At 40.9% G+C, this 25,640-nt stretch overlaps 1 protein-coding gene across 1 annotated transcript; it reads left to right on the top strand.

Annotated features, from left to right (window-relative positions):
• Positions 1 to 6,225: 6,225 nt before the first annotated feature.
• Positions 6,226 to 25,232, top strand: REEP5 (receptor accessory protein 5). Its single transcript, XM_066569179.1, has 5 exons — positions 6,226 to 6,394; positions 6,502 to 6,595; positions 16,649 to 16,787; positions 21,139 to 21,307; positions 22,678 to 25,232. Exons 1-5 carry the CDS (start codon positions 6,277 to 6,279, stop codon positions 22,725 to 22,727), a joined length of 570 nt encoding a protein of 189 aa, XP_066425276.1. The 5' UTR covers positions 6,226 to 6,276; the 3' UTR covers positions 22,728 to 25,232.
• The last annotated feature ends 408 nt before the right edge of the window (positions 25,233 to 25,640 follow it).

The raw sequence follows: 25,640 nt of genomic DNA, 5'->3' as shown, positions 1-25,640 counted from the left end.
GTAGGAGCTGAAGCAGTAGTATTTACATATATGGGTGTCTCACTCATGAGCAAACTCCACTAAGTGTATTTGACAGTGACTTTTGCTCCACTCCCTTTATTGCTGTGATGCTTGGAGGTGATGGGTGGATCACTTTAACACTGACTTACAGAAGTACTTTGTTAGGAAAAGTAAAGTCCACTAACAGTACTATTGATATGTCTAGATAGAGGAACAGCTGGAATAATCCAAGTTAAAACTGATCAATCCCATTGCTCAGGAATCCAAAAAGCTCCGTTTTTACCAGAAAGAGTAGATGTAGGAGGTTCTTTAAAAGTTGTATCATCTGGATTATTTCAAGTATCAGGATACTCTTGCTGTTACTGTTTTTCCCTGCTTTGCTACATTCACAAACTACTCCCCATGTCCTAGTCCCCATCTCCCATGTGGATTTGGTACCAGGAGCTCCTAAAATTGATAGAGAGGAAAAAAAGTGGCTTAGAATATGCATTTTGACATCTCATGCCATCTATGGTACTTTTAGCCCTGTCATGGTTTCTGAAAAATACCCAACGTGATACAATGAAGAAGCAAATGTGTCAAATGTTACCTAAGGTACAAATCACCTTAACACATCCTCAAGATATATTTTTAACATATACCTCAAGAACATAATGGAAGTTTGTAGACAGTGTTCCAGGACAGGGGAGAGAGGAGAGACATGCTTGAACATTTCTGCGTGCTCCATTTTGGAGACATTGCTGGAAGACTAGGTTAGCCAGAACATGAACATAAGAAAAAATATGTTCATAGGTAGGATTTTTGTGTATAATTGTAGTTTCTTTTTCTTGTGCATTTTCTAATTTCTTTGATAAACTAACATGCACTCCTTTTACCCGTTAGCTCACATGAAGCAAGTTGAGTTAAAGCTGACACATTCAGGTTATATTTTCCCAAAGATAAATCCTCCAGGGAACTTGCATGCTTTGGTGGCAAAGTAGCTCTTGTCAAACTTCAAGGGCAATTAAGAGAGTAGGAAAGCCAGGCATACAGAGAGCACAGGCAACACAGAGAAGCTCACTCAGTACCCACAACATCTCACAGCTCCAAGCAATGTGCAGAATCACCCAGTGATGTAGTCAAACTGGTTTTTAATCACTGCTTATCAGTCAGCCTTGGCAGTCCGAAAGGCAACAATAAGATATTTGAAAAATAATGTTGTTGTCTGTTTGCACTGAGCAAGGTGGCAGAAAAAAAAACAGGGGCCAGCCATTTACATATTCAGAAAGGGATCTCAGAAAAGGAGTTGGATTGCAAAGGACAAACAAGAGCTGAAAGTGGATAAAGTTTGCTCGGAGAATCTCACCAAAGTGAGAATTGCATTGGATAGGAAGACACTCTCAGATACCAAGCACCAGCCAAATCTCAATATATCTCAATAAATATAACTCAATAAACATTTATTTGCAATTTATGTGAATTAGAATAAAGACTGAGATAATCAAGAGATTGCAGATTTCAGCTTGCCTAAGTAATCAGAAAAAGGCATTAATTCCACTCAGCCCTTCAATAAACAGATTCTGTACTAAAATCTCCAACAAAGGATGGAGGTGAGAAGTAAATGGACTGAAAAGCAATACCTTCTGTAAGCAGTACAAGCTCAGCACCCTCAGTTGCTACAAGCTGGTATTTTGGGTCACATTTGTATGCAAGGAGACAATGCAAGCACTACTCCCCTGCTTTGCTCCATGTGTTACATGGTAAGAAGTGAGTGAAGAGCTAGCACAGACCATCAGGAGGACAGTGATATATTTTAGAACCAGTCCTATATAACCCATGTGGAGAAACATAAACACTTAAATATGTTGAAGCAAGTTTTAGGTAAAGCAAATCGCCCACACAAAAGTTAATGAAAATTTAGGCTTAAATCTGTGTTAATCTCAGTTTCCTGACTGTAAAGGCAAGGGAACCATAAAGATCTGAAAATAATCTGGAAGAGTTTTTATTAAGTGAGAAGCACCATTGAAAGGACCACACACTTGTGGTAATGCACAAGACATTATAATAACTAATAAGATGCACTCATTAGCAGACTTGGATGAATAATGGTACCTAAACCTTGGAGAGGTTCTCTGAACCTTGCAGAGGAGATAGGAAACACACAGAAAAAAGTAAGCCAGTGATCATTTGGTTACTTTATGTATAGAGAGCTGTGGTGAGCCAGTTCAGAAGACTCTGTACTGGGTTTTTCCTAACATTACAGTGCTTTCATAATCAGATCAAGTAATTTATGATCCAAGACTTTGCAAGGTAATAATTAATTTAATGGCAATAACATGTGCATTGCTGTACATACATGACATGACATGCTACAGGTCAAGACAGCAGGGTTTGTTTAGGCAACACTGATCTCAAGCAGGCTTAACCAGATGGCCCAAGTAACACACACACACCCTTCTTGGTATGTGATCATCCATCCAAACTCCAAGTCAAGCAGACTGTTGGAGGAAGTCCAGCTCTGGGGCCCCCAATATCAGCAGTACATGGACCTGCTGGAGTGAGTCCAAAGGACCACAAGGATGATCAGGGGGCTGGAGCACCTCTCCTGAACAGACAGGCTGAGAGAGATGGGGTTCTTCAGCCTGGAGAAGAGAAGGCTCCAGGGAGAGCTTATAGCACCTTCTTGTACCTAAAGGGAGCCTACAAGAAAGATGGGGAAAGACTTTTTGCAAAGGCATGTAATGATAGGACAAGGAGGAATGGTTTTAAACAAAGACAGTAGGTTTAGTTTAGCTGTTGTGAAAAAACTCTTAACTGTAAGAGTGGTGGGGCCCTGGCAGAGGTTGCCCAGAGAAGTTGTTGATGCCCTCTCCCTGGAAGTGTTCAAGGCCAGGTTGGGCAGGGCTCTGAACAACCTGGTCTAGTGGGAGGTGTCCCTGCCCATGGCAGGTGGGGCAGAATGAGATGAGCTTTAGGGTCCCTTCCAACCCAAACCATTCTGTGAGTCCATGAAGTACAGACCTGTGCTAAAGGCACAAGCTGACCTTTAACTCTGTCTTGATTGTTACAGTGGAACACTGCTTCAGCTCAGGGTGAAAAGACACTTGAAGTGTGTTGAAGACAATTAAAGAAGTAAGAGAACTTATTTAGTGACTAGAGCAGTCTGATCCTAAAATCAGATTAAATAGCTTAAAACATCAAAGAGAAAAAATAAAGATATGGATTTGTATTAACTGGAAAAATAAAGGTAGAGAAAAAATTAGGACACAAAAAGGGAAAATGAAGAATATAATTTTCATTATATATAAGGAGTATCGTTAAAAGGACATAGCCCTGTAATACACTGTTTTCTATTAGTTTGTTTCATAGCACAGCCCTCAGCAGGTAGGATAGGCAGCCTGCCATTCTGAAGGTACAATTACTCTCCCAGCCCAGGTGTGTCCTGCAGCTTGTGACTTTAGATGTCAGCTCTGGTAATTCATGGTAACCTACAGATAATGGCTGGGTAGCCTGGGTAAATGGGCTACTGCTGCACGTGCTTCGGTTCTGGTGTATAGGACACCACTATTTTCAAATCTTTATAGGTGGAAAGGCACTTATGTTCTTGATCCTCCATGGGGTAGTTTTGGTACATTTTTCTAGTTTTCTTCCTCTCCTGCAGAAGCTCCTTGAGCAGGTCATGCAATATGCCTTTAACCTTCCTCTCTAGATCTTTCAACTTACAATATTTCTTTCCCATTCACATTTTCAGGTTTTTTTGGGAACATGAAGGACCACCGCCCAATACAGCATGTTCTCCATATTGAGCTGGAGGACTCTTGATATTTTTTAGTTTAGTACCCTATCTTTATTTCTTCTAAAATTCATTTTTCTCTTGCCCTGTAGCACTGGTATCTTAGACAAAACAGTTAGGCACCTTACTGCTATAAAGAGTTTACACAGCGCACTGTAGTGCACTGAAAACATTTGTCTAGCACAGATCAGCTGGAGGAGCTATTAATGCCATGTTTCATAGTTTAGTTTTAAATAAAAGAACAAAAAAAGTAGACAGTGAGTTATGAAAACCCAGCAGAAATTTAGTTGGTTTTAACATTCTTATTAAATTCTCTTTTCTATAATACTTTTGTGTCTTACCTGCTCTCCTCCTCAGTCCTTCAGTCTTATAGGTATGATGAAAAAATCCCAAATTTTTAGAAGGACCTTATTAAGTGCAAAGAGAGTGAGCGTAGGAGAGAAACAAACCCCTAAAGACCAAAATAAGTTTTCATGAGGCTTTTACACTCCTGCAAACAATGATCTAAGTCTGCAAATCTTCAGTTTGAGAATTGCTTATTCAGAATTTAGCAGGTCCTGTACTTTCTCCACATTCCAGCATAATCATAAGTAAAATGAGAGCGACACTGCTTTCTGCAACCTTTGGTTATGGTTACCTTGTTTCACTTTTAACCCTTAGGCACATTAGAATATTACAATGTCCTTATAAGGCAGAGAGTCTCTACACGACATATACTGGACAAAAAGGCAATCTCAGTTGAGTTGCTAAAATTTTTAATATTGCTGCATCTTAAATTAAGGTGTAGAATTTTGCTCTGCTTGAAGCCAGGAATTAACCCTCTCACAGATCTTGTAAAAGACCATTTCTTAAGGCTATCTGGCACTGTTACTAATCTTTATTAATTTGAAAGCATCAGTATATCCCTTCATGCTCTCTAATTCCAGTACCAACAGTCCCCCATGTTCTCTGTAAAACCCAAGGCATATCAGATGGATCCAGCAGACAAAGAAGGGAAAGGGAGGGGGCTGGAACACATGGCATAGGAGGAGGGTCAAGGATCTGGGACTGTTGAGCTTCTTCTGAGAAGTGAAGGCTAAGTGGGGATTGCTACCTTCAGCTCTCTGGAGGTTACACTGAACTGGACCCTCCTCAGAAGTATAAAAAATCAGGGCAAAGGACAAGATGAAACAGTCAAAATATGACATCAAAGGACATCTCAATTTCAAATGTGAGGGAAAATATCTGTTTGGTTGCAGTTAAGCACAGTGAAGGGCTGTCCAAGGAGGTTGCAGAATTTCCATCCACGAACATTTTCAGACCCTAGGGGTCCAAATCCTGAGCATCAGGATCGATCTTTAGCATTAGCCATACTTTGAGTAGAAGACTGCACTACATAACCTCCAAAGATCACTTTTAACTCTATCTTTTTATTCCATAAAAAAAAAAAAGCAGAAACCTTATATAAAAAAAAGTTGCAATTATGGACTAAATATTATTCTTCTCCCTCTTCTCCTCACCTCTGCTTTATTAAGACAGTTACTGGAAAGAAGAAAATGTATTTCAGCAATTAAATTTAAATTATTTCCAAGATGCCTTCCTCACAGCTGACAGCTACAAAGCACAATGTGATGTTTAGATTTAAAAACTTTTTAGGTGAAGATAAGACATATGCAAAAGAAGACTGATAAGTATTTTCTGGCACACTCAGAAGCAACACAGATTTGAGGAGGGCATAAGGAGTCCCAGTACTGGTTGTAATGCTGAGTCAGATGCAGAGGAGTTGCTCAGAAGAGTCAGTCCAGCCGAGGAAGTTTCCAGGACTATATCACAGCCAACAAATTAGATTTAGTTGGCAAGAACATTGCACACACCATAAATTCCAGGGTACAGTTACAGCAAGGCGCTGCTGCCCTCAGCGTGGTCACATGCGCCTTTTGGGTACCCGTAAATTGTCATAACCTTTCTTCTACATCACATCGATGCCTACCATCTGTTTCTGACTTTTGCTCACCGTGTATGGTATCAGGCGCTGATTTTGGGGGTGGGGGGACATTTTAGCACTTGTAGGCAATTGGAGCAGGCTACGTGCGTGGCCTCCTCCCCTTGCCGTCTTTGACACAGGGGGCTTGTCTGTTTGATTCCTTGAACAAGGCGCACCATCCTTGCAGGGACCTATGTCCCTGGCCCCCCTCCAGGATTAAAAATCTACCCCTACTGGCGGGACAAGAAGGGCGGGAGGCGGCGAGGGGACGTGGGCTGCGCACACCGCGCCCGGTGCCGCATCCCGCCCTGCGCCCGGGGCCCCCCAAAGCCGCCGGGGACCGGGTCCGCCCCGGCGGGGCGAGCCCCCAGACCTCCATTTCGCGCAGGGGCGGGCTCGGAGCGGGCCCGCAGCCGGCGGAAGATGGTTCCCGGGCGCTCGCCACCGCCCCCGGGCGCGGCGCCACGGGGCCGGACGCTGGGTGCTGGGGCGGGGCCGCGGGCAGCGCGGGGCTGCGGCGCGGAGCGGCGGCACCAGCGCCATGACCGCGGCGATGCGGCAGCGCTTCGACCGCTTCCTGCACGAGAAGAACTGCATGACCGCCCTACTCGAGCGGATCGAGAGCAAGACCGGCGTCAGCCGCACCTACATCGCCACCGGTGAGCGCCGGCCGCCGCCCCACCGGCTCCCCGCGGGCGGCCGCGCCCTGCCCGCTCCTCCTGGCCCCGGTCCCTCGGGCTCTGACGGCCCTCTGCTCTCTCCTCAGGCATCCTCGGCGTCGTGGCCGTGTACCTGGTGGTGGGATACGGCGCGTCCTTGCTCTGCAACATCATCGGCTTCGCCTACCCCGCCTACATCTCGTGAGTGTCGCGACTCCTGCCCCCTGCGCCACGCCACGGTTCCGGCTGCCACCCGCTGATGTGGTTGCAAAATCGCGTCACTTGCGACGGTGCCGAGCCAGTCTAGGGTGGCGTTCCAGTCTGGGACCGTGCGCCAAAGTGTTGGTTTTGGCGCCCCCCCCCCCCCCCCCGCCACCCCCCGTCACCCCCCGTCCCCCTTTCCTTGAGCAGGTACAGGTGCCAGGTGAAGAACGAGGCTTCTCCCATCTGGCGAATGCTGCAGGAGTTACAGATGGGAGACGCTGGGTGGTTTCCACACTTGATAACCAGTTCCTGTAGCGGGTTGTGCTTTGGGGTTGGGCTCCCAGCTTTGTCATCCCCAGCGGGAAGCGGGACCGTACGGGAGGGGGGTCCTCCTTTGAGGGTGTTTGTCAGAAGTCGCGCTGATGGTTTGAGCGGGGCGCGGGGAGGCACTGGCGCGTCCTCGGCGTGTGCCTGGTACCGAGTACCGGGGATGGGCTGGAGACAGAGGTGCAGTAAGGACTGCTGTGTGTTCCAAACCTGCCTCGCTGATGGGCGGGAGCGGGGAAGAAAAACGCTGTAACTCCTCTCGAGTGTGAAAGACTTTAAAATACTTCCTTTTTCAGAGGAAGGGCTCCTTAGATATTCTTAAAAACAAAGTAACTGTTATCTTTCACATGCGTATATAGTCCCTTAGACCAAAATGCATTTCCTGTTAGGCTGGACCGCAGTCGAGTATGATCCAAAAGACTGCAGAAACTAAATAAAACCTGTGTAACCTAATACCTCCATCGAATGGAAGTCCTTCCCAGCAGGACTGTGATATTGTTGAAACACAGTGCTTGCCTTTTATGTAACTCTATTTAAATGCAGTTAGCAGCTTTTAAAAATATCTTCTCTGTAATTGGATCCTGGACAATAAAAGTTCGGTTCTTTTATTTTTTCAGAGATGCGAGAGTTTCACTTCATTTTATACTCTTGAAACATTCTGTGGTTGTGATGTTTAAGGCCAAACAACATTTTCCTAAGTGCTGTTCCTGTTGTTCCCTTATTTTGGAGATTATAGGCCAAGAATTCTGGAGAAACTTAGGTTTTGTTTCCTAGACGATAATTTTTAATGAAAAGATTGGTTTAAAAGTATTCTTTCATTAAAATCTGAAAGGGGAAATATCGGCCAACAAACCTTCAAAACATTGAAATGGTTATGTAGGAATTATGTTTATGTAATATTATGTGTCTTAGGTCACTTTTAAAATTATGTAATTACTTTCTAAAATCCTATTTGAATTTTTAAATTTGTTTTAGAATTTCACTGTTTGGAGTATATTTTAAACCTTCCATTGTGCAATGATGCTGAATAAATTGATACTACAAACTCTTGGAACTGCAGAATCAAGGCAGTAGCAAATCAAATATGAATAATAAGGTTTCATTGCTAATTTTTTCTTTCAAATTTGAGGGGTTTTAAAAATGTTTTGTGGAGTATCTCCCTTTTTCATGTTGAAAAGTGGTTTTAAATGTGTCTTAATGTGAAAAGTTACATCCCAGATCTTAGTATTGTGGTGTGTTTCAGTTTTTGGAGCTTTTTTTAATAATGGGAGCAATATTCCTGGCAACAAGTTTTACTTAAACAAAAAAGCACACAAATACAATGCCAGTTCTGGGGTTTTTTTCCTAGTTCGTGCTCAGGTAATGCTTGTCCTTTTTAATGCTGGAAAACATTTTTGTAGGAAATTATAATCCTAGGTGAAAACCTAATTTAAAATGTGTGTGGTGTGCTGCTTGCCAGTGTCTTTCAGTGGCAGCCTGCTGACAGCACACGTGGGCTCAATCCCCTCCCCAGCCCTTCTCTCCCAAGTCCAGAGCTGGTATGTAGAGTTTATCCACATTTCACTGTGCCTGTTTTTGTTTTGGCTGCTCTGGGTCAGGTACTGTAGTCAGGGTGCTGCTGAGTGCCTTCTCCCGTGCTTATAGAGACCCAGAGCATAAAGAACACCGCCCGGAGTGGTTTGTTTATTCCTCTCTGCTGTTTTCTCTGTCCCCCTTGGAAAGGCAGATGAAGAGCCTGCTGTATGAACTGACTGTAGTGGATATGCTGCCTAGCACTGAACAGAAAACAGTTTTCAGCTGTTTTCATCAGCTGCACACACCCTCAAATGCCTTTTGCTCTAAAAGCTGCGGCTTCTGGAAGAGGTCAGGAGCTGTAAATGGAATGTATTGTGCAGGGTGTTAGTTTGATGTTTACACAGATGGTTCAACAATGAAACAAAGCCTGAAATGTCTCAGAAAGGCACCGAAAGAGAAAAAGCAGATTACTTTTCCTTGGTTAATTTACTTTCTTCTTTTGTAAAGTAGTTCAGTGTATCATTTCTCCATCGTCAGTAACTGAATTGTTTAAGAGGAAAACAAGGAATGGTTTGGGTTGAAAGGAACCCTGAAGGTCATGTAGTTCCAGCCACCCTGCCATGGCCAGGGACAAAGTTGTGGGTCAAGCTCTTTGTCAGCAGAAAAGGCACTCATGAAGAAGTGGGGACAGATGTCTGTGCTCTGCAAGGGGCATCAACAGTCTTTACAGTTGTTTAAAACGGCAAACAGGCTGCCTGATGGGCAACCCACAGGCATGTTCCAAATGTGTTTTATTGGGATTTCAGTTCTGGGTTACTTTAGTCATGGTAATTACTGTCCATCTCTATGCTTTCCTGAAAGAAAATATATTGGAGTCACAGCAAACCCAGAGACCCTCAGCTCAGAGTTAATTCTGTTCCTGCATGAAATCAGGACAGTTTTGTGCAGGTATCTGCCTGTCAGGCTTTGTATAAACCTGCAGTTTATTTTCCCTGGTCTCTGTCATTCTGTGTGTTCGCTGTGGTGTGTGCAGTGCAGCAGGTGTGAATTTCAGTGGAGAAATGCTGGAGGCTCTAACTGCTGGCCCAGCAGATGGTGTGAAGTGGTGCAGCTGCAGCTGCACTGCTGCCCACGTTCTCATCACTGTGGTGCAAACCAGTGCCAGGGAAGGGGGCAGGTCCCTGCTTAATGCCTGATACAGCTTCAAGCAGGCACAGCTGTTTCCCTCTTTACTCTTCCTTACTCACCTTCAGGTCTGCCTCGGGTAAATCTTTAGTGGTTTCATACATGGAGGAATTTCTTCTTCGGCAATACAAAAATCTCCCTGTACATCCACGTGATGTGTCATAGCACGGGCCCACCTCAGTCTCTTAACATAGGCAAAATGAAAGAGTAGTTCTCTGGCTGTTTCTCAATAGGTCAGGCAATCTCTACTCTCATTCCTTGGAAGTCTGTAAGTGCTATGTGATGGAAGAGAAGAAATAATTTTAAGTTGAAATCTAATACTTAATTTACAGGCTTTTGTGGTTGCAGAAGACCAGCACTGAAAAGTGTCCCACACATCATTGACACAAGTTTTTAAACTTCTAGCAAGCTTTAACTGCACAAGGCAGTAATCAGGCTAGAGATGGAAAAAGTGAGTGTTGGCAAGTGCATAAATACCATTGCCAGCGTTTTCACTGCTCCTCTAAACTTTCCAGAGCTAGCGTGTTCAAATGTAGCTCCACCCATAGTTAGTGGTGGTTAACTGCCTCGGAAAAATTAGAGTGCAAGCAGGAAGGGAGCCTTTGATGACTAAGAAATGTGTGCAAAGGATTGGAAATTTCTTAAGTGCCGTCATGCTTGGTTTAAAAATTACGAAGAGAAAATAGCTTTGGGCAGTAAAATGTCTGAACTTATTACTAGTGTCTTCAAGGGAGAAAAGCAATATAGTACAATAATGCCTCTCTGTGCTTTGGCTAATTTTATGCTGTTACTTCGCTTCAGCTGTTTTTACTATGTAAATGTTGCTTGTAGCATTTTACTAGTAGGAAACAATCTGGATTGATTGTAGAGAAGTATAAACACTCAACTGAAGTTTGACTATTGTCATGGTCTCCTAGCTCCTTTTCCTCTTTCATGCTTTTAAAACAGGACCACTGCTTTTCTTTGGTGACAGTTATTCAGAAAAGATTTAATTGTTTGTGTATTTCTTGAGAACTAGGACAGCAAATTTCTCTTAACAAGTTTTGAGGCAAATGCTTACTTTCTTCCTTCATGAAAAATCATGCATGATGTGCCAAGGTTCAGAAGTAATGGTCTGCTGCTGCTTTATAAATATGATTTGAGAGAGCTGACATATCTAACCAGATTCACAATGCCTAGTATAAATATAAGTAGAAAATTTTCAAATCTGTCTGCACTTGTGCTGTTTTCTCTTGTGCATAATAATCTGGGGTTTCAGACACTAAAAAGGGTATTTTGATTTTTTTTTAATATGTCCTGCCAAATCAGTTCCTCCAAGCACACTTACTTTTTGGTTTTTAGGTTTTAGAGTGCCATGTTTAAAAGCCATCTTATCAGTCATTTGGACAAATTATGTGCTTTCCTTTCTAAAGAAAGCAAGTGTTTAGGTTCAGGGAGTCTAATATTGCGATAACAGTATGAAAATTTTGCTTTTACTTCCAAATCTTGCTTATAGGTTTAAAATATAAAGGTGTTTGTTATATGGATGCGTCTACTCTGAGCTGAGGCACTAAGACATCTTAATTCCTGCAGAAGAGCCAGCATGTGTGGGATTGTGTTTTGGGAAGCTGGTTTTGGTCAGAACTGGGGAACTGACTCATTGGTTTGCTCTACAAATACTTGTGCCAGGAATGAGCAGAGAGCAGTGAAATGAGAGGATGCCTGCTTTTTTCCCCCCTCTCTGTTTCAGGAATCTAGCTTTGTGTTAACATGTAGGCTGTAGGACTCTATGGGCGGGCAAAATGGCATATGTTCCTCTTGCTGCCTCAGTCCCCATTTCATTTCAAGAAACACAGTTAGAACCCCTTGTGCTACTCTCATGTAGCTTTTTGGTGTCTTCTAATATCTGTCTGTCCATGGTCAGTGAAACCCTCCCTTGCTATCCTTGATGAGTTTTTCTGATCCCTTCTGCTACATCCTCAAAATTGTGAGAGAGGGGAACTGGTAGACTGAAATTACAGCAATTGTGTAAGTGCAGTTGGCAGGAAGATCTTTTCTATATCTGCAAATGCATGACTGCTGTTGCAGTCAGTGAGGAGGAAGAAAGATGGAAAGCAAGAAAGATGGAAAGCAGAAGGCTTTTCGGTGATGGATAGTAATGTAGAAGCCAAAACGATAAAGTGAATCCAAAGGTACTTGTTTCAGTGAAATGATATGAGGTGTCAGAGAGGCAACCTGCCAGGATGAGTCTGACATGAGGATGACAGGGAGGCTCCAAGCTAAGGAGGTTTGTGGTGCAGTGGAGTGTTGATTCTGTGTGGGTGTCTGGATACATAGCTAGAAGTAAATTTTACAACCAGCTGTAAAGAGTTGGGGCAGACCAGTAGGCATAAGCTCTAGAAATATAGGTGATTTCATGGGTTTTTAAGTTAAATGAAGAAAAACCAAACCCAAACTTACTCTTGGTTAAGGTTATGACAAAAATTCATATACTTACTTCATATAGCACTGACCAGAAAACTGAAGGAAGCATGCCCAAAATGGTCCAGTCTTTCCCAGCTACAATCTGAGCACCGGGTTTAAGGGAGACTGATCTTTTGCCTTGAACCTGTAACTTTGTTTATACAAGAATCTTCAGGTTCACCTTGTAAATTGCGGGGATAAGGGCGATCGCTTCACATGAGACCATGGCAATAAAATTTTGCATTTCTTTATTTCTGCTTCCCAGATCTGGACTCAGCTCAGTAAAATCCTGACTCCAAACTTATAACTTAGCTTGTGAGTACTATATGTGTGAATTTACTGTAACAAATGATTTGTTATGCCAGAGCTAATTGTGGAGCAACAGTCTCTTCTTGGAAAAGAGCTGATTTTTTTGTTGAAATGAGTCAGATGCTCGAAGTGAAAGAACTCTACTTGGCAACTTACTAAAATTAGACCAGTGTCCGTTACTATCAGTAGCAGGATAAGTAGCCAGAATGGATCTAGAGTAAAGTTTGACTGGCTTTAGGGTGCACAGGGTCAAAGCTGAGCCAATGCTCTGACGCTGTAAGTACAGCACGGATGGGAACCCTGGGCTGCCACAGAATGTGACTACCTCCACTCTTCCATCTTGGCACCACCAGCTAGCAGAGTTACTGGGGAACAGATCTGGCTGAAAATTAAGTTTCTCTTGGCTCCCCATCCATCACAGTGCTGGCCCACAGCAGGTTATTTTCACTCTTGGTCAGGCAGCTGTTTTTAAAATAACTGAGCTGTGATATTTACTCTCCACACTACTGGAGCTTTTCCTAGTGATTGCTTTTACCTCCAAGGTGCAGAACTACTGTAAGTAGTTGTTTGAAACTCTATTTAAAGTCCTCTACAGTTAGTGATTAAGCAGTATAAAAAATCCTTTGGGATATATAATTACTATGCATAACTAAGGTGGAATTTAATCAGATCAGCACTAGACAAAATGGTGTAATTTTTTTAAAATATGAATTGTCTTTGGATTGTCCTTCATTTGTTAGAAAATCTTGATATAATGTGTTCATGAGGCTGACTTATTTGCTCTTGCAACACAGAAATAATTTATAAGAAGGCAATCCTAAAGTAGGATATAGTGTCAGTGCCTCTTGCTCTGTAACTTTTCACTTATTCATGGAGATTGCATTTTGAATATCAGCCTGCTTGATTGCTGACCTAACATGGAGAAGAATGAAGTGTTCTTGGCTTGAAGTAATGCCTATGGTATCTCTCCTAAGCTTAATTATATAGGGCATTACACCAGGATAATACTTCTAGAATAACTTGGAAGACTAAGTTTAATTAAAGTGTGATTCTCATGTTGAAAGGAGTATAGTTATAAATGGATAAAAAAATCCCTCTCTGTTCAGATATTCTACATAGCTTACTGTGCTTGTTCTTGGACAAATACTATTTTCTGTGACTTACTATTGAAATAGTGTGTAAATAGCAAGGGATGGAGGTAACTTTTGCCTTTTGTTCAACAGGGACATGTTATGCTGGATTTCCCTGTCTCATCTGAGGAACACACTCCCCATTCCAAAGCAGGATATTTATAAAATACTTGCTTTTCCTTGACTTCAGTTAAAACTTTCATTCACTGATGGTCCTGCTGTGACCTGCTTTTCCCCCCTCCCTCTCTCCCAGCTGGGACTGGAGCCATGGCTTGCAGGAGCAGTTTGAGCTGACATGGCTCTTCCCTGCTGGCTCTGGTAGGGTGCTGCCCCTCACCTTGCCCACCAATATCAGACCACTGCAGAAGGAGGGGAGATGTGCTGTTCCCTACAGTGTGTAAGAAAACAACCACATGTGGATTTAATGTTGTGTACATCAGCTGGCTAAATCAGATGGGGCTTTGACTACTCGTAGTGCTGCTGCTCGTGGCTGTCTGACAAAAAAAGCGTGTTGTTCATGTATCCCCTGAGGAACTACAGCAGCAGATGGTAAATGTTCAAAGGGAGAACACCCACGGCACTGCATTTAGGAGCTCTCAAAAGCCATTTGTTTCCAGAAGAGAGAAGATAATAGAGCGTGGCCCATTAACAGAGTGATATGCCATCTGCCTATTGCCACTAAATTGGAGATTCTAATTTTTTTTTTTTTTTTAATAAATGAAAGCTGATTTTCATAGTTACTGAGATGATTTTAATAATGTTAAAAAGGATGATGAAACAATGCTCCCTTAAACCCATATATGATTTCACTTCATATATGGTGACTGGAAAACAGGAAGACTGCTGGCAGGTTAACTGCAAAGTATTTTCTCACAAATACCAAGCTAGGATGCTTGTTGTGGTAATATAAGCCTTCTCTTCTCTGCCTCTAATGGAGCAATTGTCAGAACTAAAGGAATTCACATGGTGGGCCTCTACAGCAGGTTTTCCTAAGCACTGAGAAATTTTGCAATTGGTGCCTTTCTCTGCTCCATTTATCCACCACCCTCACATCCCTACTAGTCCATGTACTTTTTTCTTTCCCTCCAGAAGTGCAGTTTCACACATTGAAAATAGCTCTATAGCCTTCTTTCTTAACTCCTGTGGTGTCCAAGGGCTGTTTTTGTACAACCCCCTCACCTGGTCCTACAAGAATACTTCAGAGGTGTGGGCATGGAAAAGATGTGCTTTACAGTGGGAGCAGGAGCAGCTGAAGTTGTCACTGCCTTTGGAAATGTTTGGACTAGGGCTGCCTGTGATGGTAGGAGCAGCAAGTTGCAAGACCTGTGGAAAACCTGTTCTTCCAGTTGTGCTGGTGCTGTGTGTTGTTAAGATCCCCTTATTGATGGGGTATGGCAAGGGCTGCAGCTTTTCCCCTGCAGGACACTGCTGGCCAGCCTCTCACTCTAGCAGAAATAATGCATGAATTAATTATCAGATCCTTGTCCTGCATTTCAAAGTAATTCAGTCCAGCAGCTGTGCCAGCTCCCTCCTCTGCATGTGGTGGGTTTGCCAGTGCTTTTGCTAAAACGTGCAGCATGTCACAGGAATTATTTCCCCCAACTCCCCCTGCTCCCCCCTAACTTACAGAACTAGGAAGTGACAGAATCCACAGCATTTTTCAGCTCACAGACCAGGAAATAGACTTAGGCCAACTCTCTGATTTCTGCCTTGTAAACCTCCTTAACTCTGCCTTTTTAAGGGAACTAACAGAAAACTTGGCACTTCTGAAACATCTCACACATGCTGCTTCAGAAACAATACAGGTGATATTAAAGGAAGAAGTGATACAAGAATTTAAACTAAATTGATTAAACTGAGTCTACAGATTTCAATCCTCCAGCATAAGTGGAGAGGACAAATGCTCTCTAAGACTCTTAAGCTTGAAATTATCAGGCGTAGATTTGCTAGTATTTTCTTTTAAAACTTCTTACAGTGCTAATCTGGAATTTAGTGGCTCCAGAAACTCCACTCCACTACTTTTTCTGAAAGAGCACATGTGCATCTTTTAGTTTCTGTTTTTTAAAACTATATAAACTTGAACTGCATTCTCATAGCAGATGGAGAACAAAAGCCCATCAAATCATGATGCAGAAAGCCCAATACTTTAGTAAAGTTTTTTTTGCTCTGTTCTTAATACTTTAGTCTACATCAGACTTTGCAAGTCGTGTAGGAATTAGTTTATAGAGCAATACATTGGGTGATGCAGACACATATTCCTCAGCATACAGATCTGGATCCCCTCTGCTTATGTAGACCAAGTGCTTCTTAGGACTTAGAGCAAATCTTAGGCATAAGTTTACCTTTTCAAAGAGGAATCTAGTGCATGTATGAGTACATTTCAAATGCTATTTATTAGAGCTAACTATATTAAAAAACCCAGAATAGTATAGACAGTTTTATACCACTGGTGCTGCTGGGAACCCCAGGCTGTGCAGCACTGAATGAATTTCTGATCCATGCATAGCCCACTGTGCAGGCCTTGTCTGGAGGCAAGGCTACCCCATTTTGATTACTTAAGGTATTATAGGATTTTTCATCCAAGACAACAACTCTGTTCATCATTCCTTTCTGACTGCCAGAGAAGGAGGATGGTCACTGATGGGTGCAGGCTAAGCCAGGCAGGTGATCACTGGCATCCTGTGTCTCACAGGACTGGGCTCACTCAGGTTATCTGTTATGTGGGTCAATAATGCTCTGATGTACAGTAGCCTTCTGATCAGGATTACCACAGTGCCTCCGGAACTGGAACTATGCCCAAAGATTATCCCCTCCCTTTCTTGCCCCTCAAAATGTTTTGTGAGCAAGGTCACAATGCTCACTGGTTTTGTTTGGTTGGGTTTTTTTTTTTTTTCCCTCCTTGTAATCCCAGAGGTAGAAATATCTCAAGTATCTTTTGGTTTTGAAGTGTGGTATATAGGGATAAGTTTTGCTGTTCAAAGACCTTGACACACTGTCTGTATAATAGATGCTAATTAGTTTTCTTTGTGTAGTTAAAATATGGAGAGCCACATAAAACAAAGGATCTGAGTCATTAAATCTTCATCATTATAGATGAGACTGATGCTACTGTTCTGCTCACTTTTATTTATTTTCCTTGCAGAATCAAGGCCATTGAAAGTCCCAGCAAAGATGATGACACACAGTGGCTGACTTACTGGGTTGTGTATGGCATTTTCAGCATAGCTGAATTCTTCTCTGACATCTTTCTGTCATGGTTCCCTTTCTACTACATGCTAAAGGTATGTTAATTCATGTGACCCCTCTCCTAAAATGGAACCTTTTGATGAGACTGATCTAATATCTCCAGGAATGGTAGATGACAACAGATTCATTTGGAATCATTCCCAGGTTACACCTTCTTTTTACATGCAGGTTATGTGTAGCTTATTACTGTGAAAGCGATCTGTTTACAGCTGATGGTTTTGTGATGCAGGAGGGGAAGTTGGGATAGGTGGAAGGGAAAGGTCTGCTGGGTTTTAGGAAAGAAGAAAAGACAGTGGAACTGTCCCATAAAGAAAAAAAAACCAAGCCAAAGACAGTTCTTTCTCTTGGTGCTCAGGTAAATTTGGACAAATGGCATAAGTAAGCCCCACAGAGTGGCTCTATTTTTGCTTTAAGTGGATTAGTAAAAGTGGAGAGTAAAATCATGAAGGCTGTTGAAGGAGGTCATAACATCTGTGCTTTTGGAGCAAAGATGGAAATTGGAACACAAGAATAGTTGTCCTACAGTTTTAATTTTTAATTAAGCTCAGTTTCCTGAAAGGAACTGGTAGCTATCAGAGGAGATGGTTGCTAATGTCCATTTGTAAGTGTGATTTGACTACCAGCCATGATTTGGTTAAGCTTTGTTTGTGATCTAAGGTGTCAGTCAACTTCAACACGTTAAATTCTTCTAGGAGATAGCTGATCACTCTATGTGCTGTTGAGTAAAAGACATTTTAGCTTGCTGCAGAGCCTGCTCTTTATCTCAAAGAACTGTTACGAGCTTTCTGATTCAGTGGCTGTTCTCTTCCTTCTCTTTTATTTTGTTAGCCTGGTTTACTCACACCAAAATTGTTAAAACAATTTACTTGCCAGGTATTGTGGTGGGGTCATTTAATATTTTAATGATAAGACCTGACAATGTAAAAAGGCGTTTCCAGGAAATGCCATATTTTATAGGCAAAAATTGACTGCAACAGCTGGTTTACATGTCTGCCTTGTTCCTTTTCAGTCTTTAACAAGCCTCAACTCTGGCAATCATTTATACACCTTCTACTTTAGTAGAATTACGACTTTATTCCATCATCTGTATATGCTCACAATTCTGAATTCATACAGTGTATTTTCAGAGCTTCTTTTTCTAAATTCTTAGTGAAAAAAGGCATGGGAACAGTTTCTTCATGCCACTACAGCTCTCTTTCTGAAGAGTACATGACTGAAATTCAGGTTGACTTTTCAAATAAAGACGACAAATGGCTCTGTAAAATGGTATCAGGAGTACCACAGTTACATGTAGTACTGTAGTCAAGGGAAAGGCACTTTTCTCAGTTCTGCAAAAGCAAGCACAAGGAATTGTGTCAATACACAGCTTTCTATGATAGCTGCAGAAGGCACATAGAAGCCAAGTGTTTGCTCTCAGTAGTGGTTGGTAGGAGAGGTTTGTACAAAGGCAGGCAGGTGTTGGCTGAGGATCAGAAAGTGTTGCTGAATGGGTGAGAAGATGGAGATTACTCCACAGGAGAAGAAGGAGGAATCAGGCAGCTTCCACACTTCATTCTCATGAACTAAGGCCTCATGGAGGGTAGTTATGATGTCTCCATATCTTTTTCATGAAGTAGAAGCCCAGATATTCATTCATGAAAATTTCGAGCTTGCTTTCATTCTCAGGATGTGCTAAATTTGTGTATTCACATCTCTTTGATATGGCTTGTAGCTTCCACTCCAGACTGGGATTTAGTTGCTCAGTATTTTAAAGCACCTTCATGTACGTGGCTGAAACACTGAGCACCGCTGCTTCCAGAGTCCCCAAGGTCCACAGTTTAGACTCTGTGACGTTAAAGTTTTCAGCAGACTAGAAAATTTTGTGGGTGGGAGAAAGGAATGTTGAAGAACTCCTTTAAATATGTTATGATGTTTGTATACACTTTTGTTCTCCAGATGACATTTCTTGGATTTTATGGGCTTTTCTTTTTTTGGTAATGCCCACTTCCTATTTATCTGTTTGAGGTTTTTTTATTTCTGAAGCACAGGACATGCATGCAACTCATAATTTCTTATGCTTATGATTTGTTATTTAATACTTCTGTTCAGGCTTTAAAGATTTCTGTGGCATTCGGGAATTAGAGTACAGTAGCCAGTAAAAGCAGCAGAGTTTATCATCCTATGAGTATTCTTGGTGGTGGGAACAAGAGGGACTCCTTACTCCACTAATGGTTCTGCCTTGAAATACTGTAATGCTATTTCTGTAATGCTAAAATTGGTGCTGCGAGGGCAAAAACAGCTGCTAGGAGCAGGTCCAAGTGAGCCAGACTGAGCTCAGGTGAATTCCATTCCCTCCTCTGACTGGTCTGGAGGGTTGCAAAGAATATATTTTGGGTTTGGGTTTTTTTTTCCTAGTTAACAATTTTATCACTCTGAGCTTGCTGGAACCTCTTACAACCCTCTTTATTTTCAATAGCCTGTGTTAGTTCAGTTTCATGAGAGATAGGGGTGAAATAAACTAAGTTATCAGTCTAACATTTTCAAGCTTTTAAACAAGTGAGAATCTCAACTTTGGTACATGTCCAATAGAAAATGTATATAAACATCTGTTGCAGTACAATTCAAAAGTAATAGGTATTATTTGAGAACAAATCTATAATTACCTGTGTCTCAACTAGAGTGGGACAAAGCTGTCAAATCAAAATTACTAATTTTATTCTTAGGCAGGGAAAGGGAAATTTCAATTTCTTTAGGTTTTAGATGAAGTTGGACTCACATTTGAGGGATTTTTTTCTAAAACAAAGGAGAACTAATTTTTTTTGTGTAGAAGTTGAGATACTTGTACAGTTTTGTGGGAGAAGTAACTTTCAGTAATTGATCAGATATTCTTGAACAGGAAATAAAGTCAGTGCACTGCTCAGCTTTTAATGAAAAGTAACAACATAAGATAGCACCATGTAGTCTTTATGTTATATTAAATTCCAAGGAATTGAAGCTTTTGAAAATCAGTATTTATATTGATAAAGGCACTTTTTGCCTTTATTTTCTCTGACCATACTTAATAATTCATCAGCTGCTACTTACTGGTGCCAGATTTTACTGCATGTTGAATTATGTGTTTTACTTCATTGGAATTTTCCCGATGGGCCAATCTCTCTGGTGAACACTTTACTTCAAAAACCTTTATTTCTCTTCTGGTAAACATTGCTTTCAGTCATTTTGTCTTGATACCACAATCAAATAGTTTAAAGAAGAAACTTAATGCTTACCCAAAAGGATAGTAAATTGATCTGGCACTGCAGAGAAGACAAAGCCAAAATTTTACAGATGTGAAGAGTAGAATCTAGAGAATATTCAGTCTCAGTATACCTTATTGGGAAGGAACAGAGGAGACATACTCCAAAATATTTTGAGACCTTGCTTGAAGAAAATTGTGTGCTTTGATTCCTTTCTGCCGAGAGATGTGTGGAAATCCTCAAACATGGAATCCTGTCTAACATGAAAAGAAGACATGTTTTGAGCCTGTTTTGTTTTGTGTTTCAGGAAAGAATAGTCTGAGAAAAGCTGTTACGGCTTCATTTTCTGGAGAGGCTTTTGACATGGAATAGTACTGTACTATTTGTGTACAGAAAGAACTGTACTGCTGTGAAAATGTACTTCATTTTGTTGCAGTTTTATCCTACAAAATAATTTTATATGTATTTTCATCGCTCAAGCAGATTTAGTTTATGGCACTCCCTGTCCCTTAAATGTTTCATCTTGCTCTGCATGACTGTCTTTGTGTGCTATATGGCAGTGAAACTGAAGCCAAATAAAAGTGCCTCAGTAGTAAAGACAGGGATTTGTAGTACTTGTAATAACTGTCCTTCCAAACCCCTTTTGTAAGATGCAGAAACGTGACCCCACATTGTGGTCTTCGATTTTTCTGGAGAGCAGATGGTGCTCTAAAAGCTATACCTAAACTGTAATCCAGAGGCATTAGTCTTGTTTGTGCACTGTGTGCAGCTTGGGCTTATCTCTCCTCCTCGTCAATTGACTTCTGGGGTACACACAATCCTGTTCTTTCCCCACTGTGTTTTCAAGGCAGACAGGCAGAGAGGAGAGGGATGTGTTTTGGCTGAATTGAAGTAATTTAGGGTCCTAGACATTCAGTGAGGCCTGTGCCATGTGTTTTAGAAATATTGAGAGAAACTGATGGTTTTTTTCTTTCATGTATATATCCATGAAATTACTCCAGTATGAAGATTGGCTGTATGTAGCTGTCCTGGTGCACTCCCTCCCAGAGCCCTGACCGCACAGGGAAGGACTACCTGTTCTCACTGTGCTCGGTTCTGTGGCACTTAGAAAAGGCACCTTGTCTCCTACTCATGATTCCTTCCACTCAGGCCGATGTTCTCGTTCTCACAGTGTGGCTTCCTGCTGTGGTGCATGGCTCCAAGCCCTTCCAACGGGGCAGAGTTTCTCTACCACCGGATTATCCGTCCCTTCTTCCTGAAGCACGAGGCCCAGCTGGACAGCGTGGTGCAGGACCTGAAAGACAAGGCTGCAGAGACTGCAGACACCATCACTAAAGAGGGTGAGCAAAAGGCCCTTCACTGGTCACAGCAAGTAGGGGGAACTGCACTGGGGAGCTCACTTAATATTCATCATTTGGAGGAAACAAAAATAAATTGCAAGAAGACTGTGTAAATTACAATGGAGAAGTTAAATTTGAGAAATGTGGATTGTAGTGGATCTTACTTGCAGTTAGGCTAGAATGAGTGGAAGGAATGGAATCGTTTTTATGTCTTCCCACCATACACACCACTAAAAACATTCTCTCTAGAGGCAGGTCCAGACATACCTTTCATAACTACAGTTACTGTTTTAGTGTATCCTCATGTCTCCTGAAATACTCCCTCAAATACCTGCTAGTATAGAGGGGGTCCCAGTTGTGCAGTAAACAGTTAACAGCAATACACAGCAACATGGGAACTGCAGTTTTCCCATGTATATATTTTTGCATTTTTCCTTCCTCTGGAGGTCAAAGGATTCTTCACTCTTAAATGAATTACTTACATTTTATTTTTACGTGTTATAACAGCCTCTGGATTGCTTAAGTTTTTTATTTCCTTGCATTCTGTTGTGAACCCTTGCATTCTAGAATATCTGATGATGGTTTTATGACTAAGAGAAGGAAATGTATTAAGTGGCTAAAATAAAGGTTTTTTTAAGATTAACTTGAAAGGAATTGTATCTATATGCTATTTCAAAGCATTTTAATTCTCCTTTCCACCAAACAATGAATGCAGCCTCATTTCATCTTACCAACTTAAGCAGTTTTCCTGTCTGCTTAAAAGATCTGCCTTGCTCAACTATTCTTGAAAATTTTGCTGCATGATTCTTTTGGAGTCCCTATTGTTAGGCGTGTATCTTAATTAATGTCCTTCCATGTTGCATGTGGGATTTTCCTGTCCTCATTTCATCACTTATTCTTTCTTTTTCCTATTTTTATGTATAAAGATTTCTACAAAAAAAACCCCAACAAACCAAACAACAACAAACCAAACAAACAAACTAAAAGAAACCCACCAAAACAAAACAACAGCCTTTTTTAAAGAATCCATGCATACGCATATATATTTACACACAAATATTAGCATTATTCCGAGTCTGTTTTATCATTATGGTATATTTCTTCCTGCAAACCTGTATGTCCTTAACACTATGAGCAGCCCTGTTTTAACAATACCATAGTTACAGTACTGGTCCTTACTTATGATTTATTTTTTAATGTTTTTATGATCAGTTTTATCACTATATCTAGGTGTATACAAAAGCTATGATTTTCTTCTATGTTCTATCTCTTGTGAGTAAAAGGAAATATTTTTTCATGCAGTTCAAGAACATTTGATAACCCACTTTGTCTGTTGGCCTATGACTAAACTTGATTTTATTTTCCTACAGCCAAGAAAGCAACAGTGAACTTGCTGGGTGAAGAAAAGAAGAGCACTTAAACTGGATAAGTTTCCCTACCACCTCCTTTGTGCAGCTTGATGTTACTGGGGACTGTGGTATAAGTTCAATAATATTGCCTTGGAAACATTTTGATATATTAAAGGAATGTGCTGTAAGTTTACTTACTACTTTGCTGTGACTGATAGAGAGTATGCATTTTTATTTAAAAGCAATGCAGTGGGCAGCATCTGAAGCTTAATGAAAATATTTTATTCATCTTCATGCAGAAGAAGTCTTTCAGTAATCTCTTTCTGCAGTAACAAATAAAAAAGTATATATCCCTCAGGCTCTGCACTTTAGTTGTCTCTTTGTCTATGAAATTACTCTTAACACTTTGATTGTGGTGCATCTGGTAGCACAAAGCTATTTCATAGGGAAAATTCTGAATGGATTTCTTGAATATACCGGGAATTATTGTGAGAGATGGCATAATGGATGTATTCCCCACCACTAAAGCTGTAAATTGTGAAATTATGTGTTCTAGGCACCTGATTATAGAGATTATTCACTGTTGCATGTTTTGTTGTAACACAGTATTTGGTACAGTGTGTGTATTCTTAAATGGATGGATACTAAATGTAGGAAAGAATAACTTCCTTGGAATGATGCTTATTTTGGCCTGAAGTGATTTGCCAGAAATGGATGTATTAAATCCCACAAGACTAACAGAACATGACTGAAGTACAACTTCTTGCCTATTCTTGTTAAAACAAGTTGTTATCCAAAATTATTCAAAGAGTGCTTTTTAAGATCACACTCAAAAGCACAAGCCACCTTTAGCTAAGGAGTGGTACCATTACAAACACTTTTTCTTGAATTCCTTTTAAAATAGCAGCTGCCTTGGATGTCAGTCCTCAGAATTACATCATTAAGGGGACAGACTACAACTCCCACAAGCTTTTTCTGCTCATAAAGATCTGAAATCTCTTCTGACTATACTAAGAACAACTTTGTATGAGTGCTTAAACTTCCTGAGTGGAGATGCTCTTGTTGTTCCTTGATATATTCCTGGCCAATCAGTAAGAATGCAACCAAAGCTGCAAAGAGAATAAAGGTATTTTTTACAATCAATGTAAAAAAAAATTATTTTTCTTAGATTTCCATCTGTACTCTTTCACACTGTGGTATTTTCAACAAAAATGATTACATTAATTAATCAGGCATGAATTACTGAAATTCCCATGTTTTCATCTCCATGCTGACATTTCTTTGAAGCCTAGAGTAATGGTATGGCAGTTCTGAGCTCACAGAACATGCAGAAAGAAAGCTTAAGCTTTTGATAGGATAAAAATTATTTCCAGTACACAATCTTGAATTCTAAAGACTTAAAATAAAGTTTTGAAGACTTCTGGCTTTCTGCAACAAATTGTTGTATGAAGATTCTTTGTACATTTTCAGATTTTCACTGCAAAAAAGTGAAGCACACAGTGCAACTCAGTGGGTCAGTTTTAACCTGGAGAGATATGTTTTATAAAAGGGGATTTAGAAGTGTCATAAGAGAAAGCATTTTAAGCTTTGAGCTGGAAAACATAGCCCTTGGAGCTGGCAGCTTGGAGAGGGAAATACAAGACCTGCTGTACCTCATGTTCTGTAGAACAGCATGCAGTTTGTCATTTGAAGAAAAAATAGCTAATCATTCCTTGACAACTTTTTGTTAGGAGGGGATATGCTGAAGAGGATAAAGTTTACAACAAAGTTCTAGATTTTAAGCATGTAAAAAGTTTGAAGTGTATCACCATTTAACTGCTTTAATTTCTTGTCTTAACTTCTTCTGTCGTAAACCCACTGGACTTTCTGGTAAGCCTTACTAAACCTTAGTCCTGTGTTTTAAGCTCTATCAGCTCTATGTAAAGCACTCATGTGGCCACTGTAATTTAGTTTCACTTCTTGAGATTAGAAGTAACTAGATGAAAATAAATGAGGATTCGTAATAGACTATTTGATTTCAGTGCAAAGCACTACATAACTTACTTATCTAAAAGCTTACAGTAAATTTTAGATTTTTCAAGCATAATGATATCTGTAGTAGAGACAGGATTTACTTTTTATTTCTTATACCAATTAACAGTTCTTCCACTGTTTTTAATGGGGATAAAACATTCTAGGTAGATGTTAGGTAAGTGTTGAAACAGTCCCTTGCATCTCTCAGAACTCAAAAGACTTTAAATCAGCTTCTTGTCTTCACCAACTTGATATTATCAGCACATAAAATCAGTGCTCTTTTGTCAGATATCTACTTGAATTAGAGCTACAGTCTGTTGTTAACAAAAGTTGCCCTTGTTTTTTTGCCTTGATGCAAGTAGAAATGACTGAATTTCTGCAGCAAGTTATCCTTTCCTAGAAGTAACTCCACTGGGCTGGCCCCGCAGATCAGTGCTTTTCTTTGTGTCTTCACAACATTTATGTGCAAATGTTGGTACATACATCTGCTCCATGTCTTTGCTGAAGCTGTAATGTGCTAAATAAAAATGGACACAAATAAAGAGATTCTTATGGGACTGGTATGATGCCTCAGTATTTCTTAAGAACCTCATACCTCAACAGTGAAAACCTGGCTACTTTAGGAAGGCAGAAGGTCTTTACACGGTATTCACTTTTTTTTCCCCCTCCCTGAAGTTCATTACTGTGGAACCAATAGAAAATTCTTAAACTCCAAAGGAAGTGTCTCTGCCTCATGCCAATCTGAGGGTGCAGCCAAGCAGATTTAGAGCATCAGACCCTTACAGAAGAGTTTGGAATGCAGAACTCTTCCCAACAGTGAGCACCACGAGCATCTTTCTAGGCTTCATAGCCTGGCTTACCTGGGAATCATCAAGGTTTAGGATTCTCTAGAAACATAGAGAGGAAAGACTGTAAACTACAGGGATTTTGAAGTTTTTCCTATCCCATGGGTTTCCTGGTATTCCATAAAT

This window comes from Molothrus aeneus, chromosome Z (genome assembly GCF_037042795.1).
Source record: "Molothrus aeneus isolate 106 chromosome Z, BPBGC_Maene_1.0, whole genome shotgun sequence".
Taxonomy (NCBI): domain Eukaryota; kingdom Metazoa; phylum Chordata; class Aves; order Passeriformes; family Icteridae; genus Molothrus; species Molothrus aeneus.
Note: the sequence above shows the minus strand (reverse complement) of the source record. Positions and strands in the feature narration are given on the sequence as shown.